This window comes from Archocentrus centrarchus, unplaced genomic scaffold (genome assembly GCF_007364275.1).
Source record: "Archocentrus centrarchus isolate MPI-CPG fArcCen1 unplaced genomic scaffold, fArcCen1 scaffold_32_ctg1, whole genome shotgun sequence".
NCBI classification, from domain to species: domain Eukaryota; kingdom Metazoa; phylum Chordata; class Actinopteri; order Cichliformes; family Cichlidae; genus Archocentrus; species Archocentrus centrarchus.
Window position 1 is genome coordinate 2,894,549 of NW_022060260.1, and position 10,191 is coordinate 2,904,739.

The window sequence follows — 10,191 nt, forward strand, 5'->3', positions numbered from 1 at the left end:
TAACCAAAACAGTTATTTCGATGTCATTGCATGCATAAGTCGATATTAGCATTTTACATGGTAGTTTTGGGCCTGGTTCCCCCTGTAGTGATGTGCGGTCATACCTACTTCTCCTCGTTACAACATAAACACAACCAGCATTACACACATGCGCAGTGTAAATACCCGAAGCGTTTGATCACGATTTAGTTCGTTACAACAAACTGATTATTAAGAATGTACCATTATAGAGCTTCAAGCAGGACTGAGACCTTTGCAGTAATCACTACAATAGTTACTACGAAACATAAAGAAATTGTTTTTTGCTTTTGAAAGCATTTTGAGGCAATGAGACCGGAACAAGTCCCCCACTACAAACTGTTTGCAGGTCCTTTGACTCTGCAGAGGGCTGTTTGTGGCCATTTCAGTTTTATCCTTATTTATTTTTAATTAATTGATGTTTTTGTTCGTGGTCTTTTTGATTATTCTTGTGGTCGTGTATCTTGTGTTCATCAAGATAAGCGCAATAATTACACTACAACCAGAAATCCACCCATTTTCCATAGGGGTAGAGGCAGGGTACCCCAGACAGGTCATGAGGAAAAAACAGATATTTGAAAAGATGAAAATTAATTGAGCTAACAAAGCTAAATTAAATAGTGTTAGTTTTTGTTTGTGTGGTCAAATTTGTCAACCCAACAAATGTGCAACAATGTGTCTAAATGACACAAAGTGTTGTGTTTGTATTGCACCGCTTGTTTTGTTTCAAACACCATCCACATCTAATAAAAAACTAGAACAGTAAAACTGAAACAAACAAACGCACACTGACTGAAACAAAACTGAACTGAAAAAAACCCAAAAGTTAAATCTAATGAACAATATGAAACTATAAAAACTGAAATGTATGAGCAGATGCTCCACAATGGAATTTATCTTAAAAAATGCATAAAACTGAGGACATCAGGACAGGATTAATAGGTTTAACAGCGTCAGTGTCCCTGACTCACTGTAATACGGCTCATATTACTCTCATTTAAAAGTTTAATTCGATTATTTTCTGCAGCAGTTTGTGGCTTTTCCTGTGGTGTGTATTACATTTCAGAGTCTCGATGGATCTGATGGTGGTTCAGTTTGGCCTCACAGCTTTGGAGCTGCTGCTCGAAGTGTTGCAACAGGAATGTGACATTAGTTTTGGCCTCTTCTGTACATCTCAGAGTTTTATACAATTAATGGAAATAAATGTCATAAATAAGTTTGGGATTTTGAAAAGATTTTGGCAAAAATTCATAAAAACTTTACAAGATTCAGATATTTTTTAAAAATTGAGAATTTTATACATGAAATTGCACAAAAGTATCTGGCACTGAATATTTTCTGAAGCATGTCAGCAAATAAAAACACGTTTCTGCATCAAAATAAGTGATTTTTTTTTAAAATAAAGTTTTAATTTAAACATCAGTAAACAAAGCATGTCTAAGATCGCACAAGAATGATGCTGTTTGGATGGAAGGACTCTCCTACTTCGTGCAGCCGGGATCTTCTTCCTCTGTGGTCCGAGCTCTGGTCTGGTTGTCGGGCGGCAGCGGCTTCCCCAGGTGGTGTCCTGTGGTGACACCATGAGGCTGCGTCGCTCGCTCCTCCTTCACCTCAGGCCGGAGCAAGAACCCTCCCTCAAAGCTGAGGTCAAAGAGCTCCCAGGGGGCAAAGGTCAAAGGCTTTTCTGCAAGCAGTCGTTTGAGTCGGGCCTGCCAGCCCTCGAGCATCGCGGCTCGTGCCGTGGGGGGGCAGTGAGCTGGACTCCAGAAAATCTGAGGAGCCAGAACCTGAAATCCACAGAAGTGCAGAATCCCATTCTGGGAGAAACAAGAGCAGATGAGAGGGAGGAAGATTATTTGATGTGGTGGAGAGGCACGTTTCAGTTTGACCCAGAGTTTCCACTTTTCTGGGCTGAATTCTTGTACACTAACTGATGTTCGGTTTGCGTGTTTATCGGTTATGTTTGATTTTGACCTTCCTTAGTATCTTTCAGCTCTTTGTTTCACTTCCTGTTTCTTTCTGTTAGTGTTACGCTGATGGTTTACCTTGTACAGCCTCGTGTTATTTTTCACAAAAGTCATGTTCTGAAAGCTCTCAGAAATGCTGGAGCCATTTCAGTCGTACATACTAGCAGCTCAGTGAATGGCTGTTTTCTGTTTCTATGTAAGCATGCCGACATCAGCCTCCCAGTTTAAGGCCTTCCATTAGGACATCTTTCTTCTCACTGGCTGCCTCTCACAAACAGAAAAGCAGGTGGGTGATGCTTCTGTGATTAATGTGATTAATGTGAACATCCATCACTGGAACAGGATTCTAAGACAGGAAATAAGAAAAGTGAAAATGTCCACTTTAAATCCAAAAGATGGGCCTGGAAGGCCAGCCTTCTGGGCTGCTAAAAACAATCGCTCCAGCCTTCTTCTGCTGACTCATGTTGCTTTTTCAAAGTGGAAAATACTCCACCTGCGATTCCTGTTGAGCTACATTGCATGACCACAAGTAAAAGAGGTGATAACCTACAGGGGTGGCTGTAGCTCAGGAGGTAGCAGTTTGATTCCTGGCTGCTCCAGTCTGTGTGCCAAAGTATCCTTGGGCGAGATACTGAACCCCAGGTTGCTCTCTGATGCAGCCGTCAGAGTGTGAATGTGTGTGAATATTAGAAAGCACTTAAGCGTAGAAAGAAGTGCTTGTATGAATGGAGGTGAATGTTGTATAAAGCACTTTGAGTGTTCAACATAGAGTCCATTTTCCATAACAGCCTAATGAGCTTGATTGCTGGTGGAGGAGGCTGCACACTGGTCATATCTGTTCCTGTCAGCAGATAAAGGGCAGTAAGGGAGCTGATAACCTTAGTATGCAGCAGGTTCTGCTACAGTGACAAAGACTGCACTGAGGAGGAGCAGTGGCCTAACCCAGCCAGGAGTAAAGCTTTGGGTTCATTACAGTAAACGTGCACTTTGAAAAATAACGAGATGGGAGGGCGAGTCCCGTCTCTCTAATGCCGTCTCACGTGCATCGCGCACTGCTGCGTAACTGAGACACTCCGGTGCTTTGACAAAATGTTGTTATTGACGCCTGAGGAACGAGAACGTCCTGGACAACATCTGCCTGCCAACAGGAACGCTAAAAACAGGGAGTGTTACATTATCCATCACTACTGTGACAGATTACCATTAATCTGCCACAGACTGTCAGGATCCCACAGGTGATTAGGATTTCAGTTAATATATCTGAGTTTTGTTTATTATTCTGGTGTTTGAAGATTTCTATTATTCTGAAGGGCAGTTTGATTTGTCGTGGTATTATTGAGTTTTAGATTTTCCTCCTAAGAAGTTTCTGTTTTCTGATCCTGCGTTCAGGATTTCATTGATAGCTAAGTGTGTCGGGGTCTCGTCTTGTTGGATTACTGGTTCCTGTCTAGTTTTCATGGAGTTCTGTATTCTAGTATTAGCTGTGAATACCTGGTCTTCATTTTGCTTCAGTTTCTGTTTGGAATTTTTTTCTCCTGTGTAGTTCCCTGAGCAGAGGCTGCCCGTCTCACCTGCAGAGGCCACAAGGTGACGTTGATGTCCCCATTGATGCCATCAGGCTGAAACATTGTCTGAGTTGCTCCAGTCGTGAAGGACAGCATTGCTTTTTTATCCTTAAAGGAAATATAAAAACACAGTCAGAGCACATTCGATGAGCAGAAGCATACCTGATTAACCCGACCAAAACCTTGTCTCAAAGCAGACCTAAAACAAGACCAGAGCAGTCTGAAACAAAACACCTGTAAAACCAAGTTACACCAAGTTCTCTGCGTGATTTTCTAACATATGTATATGCATCTGTTTCTTATCTTACTGTTTAGGTCTGAAACATAAGCACATCACCTTACTGTCGCACCTGAAGGTTAAACAGACAGATCAAGACTGATATGATATAAGTTGTCTTATTTTATTTGGTTTTGTGATTTTGTATTCTCTGCTGAGGCAGACCTTGAAAATCCCGTTATCGTACATCTTTTCCAGGGTGAAAGCAAAGCCTTGTGACAGCACTCTGTCTATCCAGCCCTTCATGATGGCAGGAACACTGAACCAGTACAAAGGAAACTGTGGGAAGGAAAATATTTTTCATTTTATGATTAATATCATTTGTTTCATTCTTTGTTTTGTCTTGTTCCAATACGTCACATACTGAGCTCATTTACATCAAGCATCAAACGTCAATGATGTAAACGTATGCCTACCAAAACCTGCAGTTCAGTGAGTCAGTCCCCATAGACTCCCATGTTAAAACTTTACATCAGAAATAAACATGTTTACAGCTGATACAGAAACTGTTTTGGTCTCTGTGGATACTTCATTTTTATCCATCCTTTATATACAGTGGGTTTAAGTGGAGCCATATATTCCAAATCTGGTTGTTTTAAAACAGAAATAGAATAAAAGCCTCTATAAACACTTTAATCAGAATTAATAGGCCCAAAACAACTGAAATGTCAGGTTGTCAGTTTCAGAGAGTTGTAATGAACCTCATCATAAGATTTGAATCTTCACTGAAAAGTACAGCAAAATAAAATAAAATAGATCAGGCTGCGTTTTAATGAATAAACCTTGATCACTTTGTGTTGTACTTCACTGCTTTCATATTCTGATTCTTCATATTTCTACATCAGGAACAACTTCTCAGAGTCCAGAACAACAACAGCAACAGGAGTTCATTGAATTTACACAACAAAACCTGAACATTAAAAACGGTCAAATTCACAGCAGAGCTGCTGCTTTGAACTGGGATACATCTCTATATAAATAAACCTGAATTATGCAGGATGTGGCCTTACTTATGTTTCTGAATATGATGGTGTGATCAGTCATAATTACATTTTAAAGTTTATCACTTAATAACAACAACCTTTAGTGACCTCTGACCTGGAAGATAATGAGCTCGGCCTCCTTTACTTTGTGCTGCTCGGCTACGATGTCTTTGCTGAGACGGCCCTCCATCCAGGCGTGCATGGTCTCCTCTCCATACTGGAAGAGCTCTGAGTTCTTCAGGTCACCTGAATACAACACACTCAGTCAGAATCAAGCATCAGTGACAGTGACACACTCTGAGAACACCTCAATGGTCCCCGAGTGGTGTGCTGGGAGGTTTAGTTAAGTTTAATTTCATGTATCTTGCTTTGTTTGCAGTCATGTTTGTTTCAACACAGAGGCAAATGTTGTATATAAAACACCAGTTTGGACAGTTGATGTATGATGGGAAATACACTGCTGCTAAAAGTATTCACTGACCCATCCAAATCATTGAGTTCAGGCGTTCCAGTCACTTTCATGTCCACAGGTGTATAAACCAGCACCTCGGCATGCAGACTGCTTGTACAAACATCAGTGAAAAAATGGGTCGCTCTCAGGAGCTCAGTGAACTCCAGCGTGGTACCGTGATAGGATGATACTAGTCAATCACTGCAGACCTCCAACCTTCATGTGGCCTTCAGATCAGCTCAAGAACAGTGTGTAGAGAGCTTCATGGGATGGGTTTCCATGGCAGCTGCATCCAAGCCTTACATCACCAAGCTCAGTGCAAAGTGTTGATGCAGTGGTGTAAAGGACACCACCACTGGACTCTAGAGCAGTGGAGACGTGTTCTCTGGAGGGATGAATCACACTTCTCCATCTGCCAATCGGAGGGAGGAGTCTGGGTTTGGTGGTTGCCAGGGGAATGTACCTGTCTGACTGCTTTGTGCCAAGTGTAAAGTTTGGTGGAGGGGGGGTTATGGTGTGGGGGTGTTTTTCAGAAGTTGGGCTCAGCCCCTTAGTTCCAGTGACAGGAACTCTTAATGCTTCAGCATACCAAGACATTTGGGACAATTTGATGCTCCAACTCTGTGGAACAGTTTGGGGATGGCCCCTTCCTGTTCCAACATGACTGCACACCAGTGCACAGAGCAGCTCCATAAAGACATGGATGAGCCAGTTTGGTGTGGAAGAACTTGACTGGCCTGCACAGAGTCCTGAGCTGAACCTGATAGAACACCTTTGGGATGAATCAGAGCGGAGACTGTGAGCCAGGCCTTCTCTCCAACATCAGTGTCTAACCTCACAGATGTGCTTCTGGAAGAATGGTCAGAAATTCCCATAAACACTCCTAAACCTGTGGAAAGACTTCCCAGAAGAGTTGAAGCTGTTATAGCTGCAAAGGGTGGGCCCACATCATATTAAACTCTCTGGATTAAGAATGGATGTGACTCAGGGTCATGTGTGTGTGAAGGCAGACGAGTGAATACTTTTCGCAGTACAACGTATATCACCGTGACCCATAATTAAATTAAGCAATTACATATTAAAATCAATAAATATTATGCACTTCAGCAGTAAGTGTGCTGGAGGTGTATTGAATTTTTGTTTTTACAAATATCCTTTAAAGGTGTGTAAAATCTCACCATTAGAGTTCAGCAGACTGCAGATTGCAGTCAACTCAGTTGTTTTTTTCTTACCCCTCCCCATTATAAATGCATAATCCTAACTACGGTGGCTGCTATATTCAGTTCAGTTCAATCAATTTTATTTATATAGCACCAAATCACAACAAAGAGTTGTCTCAGTGCATTTTTTATAGGACACACATGTTTTAGTTAGCAAAGAGAGATTGAGAACATTAAATTTAGACTGCACTTCCTCACAGCCGGTCAGTGTGCTTCGACTACTATTTGTGTAAAAAATACAGTTTTCTACACAATGTATTTTAACATATTTGAATAATATCTGGATCCTCCCCAAAGTTTTTCCCTGTTGTGTAGCTCTCAGTCTGCTGTCAGCGCCGGCTGAGAAGCGTCCACCTTTATTTACTGTGGAGGACGTTGTAAAACATTGTGACAGGAGTCCAGCAGGGGTCAATGAATCAAAGCTCACTTCTGTCCGATGACAGCGATACTGAGGTGAGTTGTTGAGGATATGCTGAACTCACTGCTGTTTTTGCTGCTGTTAGCAGTTAGTATGCCTACGACTTCACTTGGTGTTCTATATGTGCGGCCGTCTGCAGCCACAGGGAGACGTCCTTCCTCAGCACTGGATTCAAATATGGTGGGAGAACATGGCAGCTTCCACAAACCAGTGCCTGCTCTTATTCTTTTTTAATGGATTAACTACAAGTTTATGACAATGCATTTGCTGGAAGACATAATTACACACTATGTACATTTATCCTTTTTTCTGTTAAATAACCTCAAAATATCACTGATTGCACCTTTAATTCAGCAAGATGAATCCAAGTCTGCTGAAAAAACATTGGTAATTTATTAATCAGAGCTTGTTTTTGTGTGTATGTGTTTTCACAACAACGTGGGGGGTTCACCGATGATGTCATCCCGCGTGGCGTTGGCTTTGAAGTTCATGGCGTACAGGTCAGACACAACGACCTGGTATCCCTGCAGCTTCAGTTCCTGCACCGCCACATCTCGAGCCGCCGCGTTGAATGAACTCAGACTCTGGTGGGCATAAATGATCAGAGCCGACTTCGGAGCTGTCACACACACACACACACACACACACACACACACACACACACACACACACACACACACACACACACACACACACACACACACACACAGACAGAATAATAACTTGCTTTGTTGTGTCTCCTTCCAAAAGATAAAGGAACAAACTGAAACAAAATGAACAGTGAGAGCTTTTAAAAGTCTCACGTTTCCTCATCAGAACACATTGGCATACGGCTTATCTGATACAATTAAACTTTTGGTGTTTCTCATTTAAATAAACAAAATACACGAAACATAGAATATATTGAAAATTTAATCTAGAAGGTAAAAATATGAACGTTTTCAAGCACTGACAGCGCCCGTTTGTCAGAGTGGTTTTCATACCCATAAACGCCTCCTTCTAACTCTTTAAATTATTGTATTGTATATTTCTACAGCAGTATTTTATTTGATTAAACACATGAAAGTGATTTCTTGATATGAAGTAATAGTTTTTATAGTCCCAAGAGCAGATCTTGTGAAAAATAACTAGTTTATATTTAAATTTTAAAAAATTACAAAAACCTATAAAATGTATAAAATATGAAATTTGTTTGCGAGTGGATGCACAAGACTTGCTCACAGGAAGCTCACTGATTTACAGGCTTATTTCTCAGATTTCTAACAAGTGAAAATAGAAACTCAGCCTTACCCATGCTGCTTCTGCTGGACCCGTCTGCACAAGCGACCTGGCTCCTGGGGGCTTCTTATAGGCCCCGCGGCCGTCTTAGCGTGAGAAACATGGTTAGATTGGACAGAACAAACGTGTCTGAGAGTCACAACAACAGCAGAAAGAGGAGGGGAAAAGCATCCCGCCGTGACTGCAGGGCTGCTTTAGCTGAATGTTTTGAGAGGGAGGAGTGTCCGTGTGGAGTCATTGCAGGGAATAAGATTGATTTCATTTGGCCTGGAAAAGAATGTTTGGGTCACTTTCCAGGGATTATCCGGCAGGGTCATGTGGCTTAATAAATGCTTTAATCCAGCTTAGCTTCGCCTTGCTGGAAGAAAAGTGGACGAAGGCGTCACTTTAAGAAAAGCCTGAGCTGTGCAGTCAGTGTCACCTGTCACCAGCTTCTCTGTGCACAGGGTCTCATGACTGACTGAGTGCAGTTTGGGTTCTGTCAGCAAGCTGGCGGAGTAGGCCAGAAAGACTTTCAGACAGTTTACAGGGAATTAGTAATTCAATTATAATGATAAAAGTGATATAACAAAGAAAAACGGGGCAAAGGGAGCCGAGAAAGATTGTCTCAACTGCAAGAAAAATTTGTATGAAATGCTTTATGACCACACTAATGTGTAAAATCACAAAACTCTATTGACACAAAAGGGAAACTATCCATCTCAGACAAAGGCAAAAAGGCAAATCTTTAATCAGCAAGCTGGTCTGAGAAAGGATCAGCCAGCAAAGCAAAACAGAGAACAGGAGGCGAAAAAACTCAAAGTTCAAAAACTGGTTGCAAAAAAGGAAAACACAAGAATGCCGAGAACAGGAAACACGCACACAGTGAAGTCACAGAAAGCGCAAAGAAAACCATGGCAGGGAGTAACAAAACCTGCTGTGATGGAACAAAAGCAAGCAGGCGAGGAAGGTGAGGCAGGAAAACCTACAGAAAAGCACAACAAACACTGGTGGGTGATTTCAAAATAAAACTACTTGAAAAGAAACCCAAAACCACCAAGAAGCAAAATCAAACTGTTTAAACTGTTAGTCTTCTCTGGGCCCCTCCCCAATCAGACCAGGAGCGACATGTTTAGCTGCATGTTCTCCTTGAATCGCTGGCTGTCTGAGTGGTGTCCAAAAAACGACGTGGGCTTCATAGATAATTGGCAGAGTTTCTGGGGAAAACCTGGTCTTGTTAGGAGAGACAGCATCCATCCCACTTTGGATGGAGCAGCTCTCATTTCTAGAAATCTGGCCAAATTTATTAACCCTCCTAAAAACTGACTACCCAGGGTTGAGACCAGGAAGCAGAGCTGCAGTCTTACACGCCTCTCTGCAGCTTCTCTCCTCCTGCCATCCCCCCAAAACCCCATCCCCATAGAGTCGGTGCCTGCTCCCAGACCACCAAAAAACAAAACTAAAATCAGCAAAAAGCTGTTTAAGCATAAAAATTAAAAAAACAATAAATAATACAGCTTCATCAACTGCACCAAAGAATAAAACAATTAAATGTGGATTATTAAACATTAGGTCTCTCTCTTCCAAGTCCCTGTTAGTAAATGACTTAATAATTGATCAAAGTATTGATTTATTCTGCCTTACAGAAACCTGGTTACAGCAGGATGAATATGTTAGTTTAAATGAATCAACACCCCCGAGTCACAGTAACTGTCAGAATGCTCGAAGCACAGGTCGAGGAGGAGGATTAGCTGCAATCTTCAATTCCAGCTTATTAATTAATCAAAGACCCAGACAAAGTTTTCATTCTTTTGAAAGCCTGACTCTTAGTCTTGTCCATCCTAATTGGGAAAATCAAAAAGCTGTTTTATTTGTTATTATCTATCGTCCACCTGGTCCTTACTCAGAGTTTCTGTCTGATTTCTCAGACTTTTTATCTGATTTAGTGCTCAGTTCAGATAAAAAAATTATAGTGGATGATTTTTACATCCATGTAGATGCTGAGAATGACAGCCTCAACACTGCATTTAATCTA

General features: G+C 41.5%; 1 protein-coding gene across 1 annotated transcript; it reads right to left on the bottom strand.

Moving 5' to 3' along the window:
• Positions 1-1,411: 1,411 nt before the first annotated feature.
• Positions 1,412-8,389, bottom strand: nqo1 (NAD(P)H dehydrogenase, quinone 1). The gene is made up of 6 exons (XM_030724175.1): positions 8,190-8,389; positions 7,351-7,518; positions 4,926-5,056; positions 3,993-4,106; positions 3,557-3,658; positions 1,412-1,835 (listed from the first exon to the last, which is right to left on the bottom strand). The coding sequence occupies exons 1-6, from the start codon at positions 8,191-8,193 to the stop codon at positions 1,500-1,502; spliced, it is 855 nt and encodes a 284-aa protein (XP_030580035.1). The 5' UTR covers positions 8,194-8,389; the 3' UTR covers positions 1,412-1,499.
• Between the last annotated feature and the right edge of the window lie 1,802 nt (positions 8,390-10,191).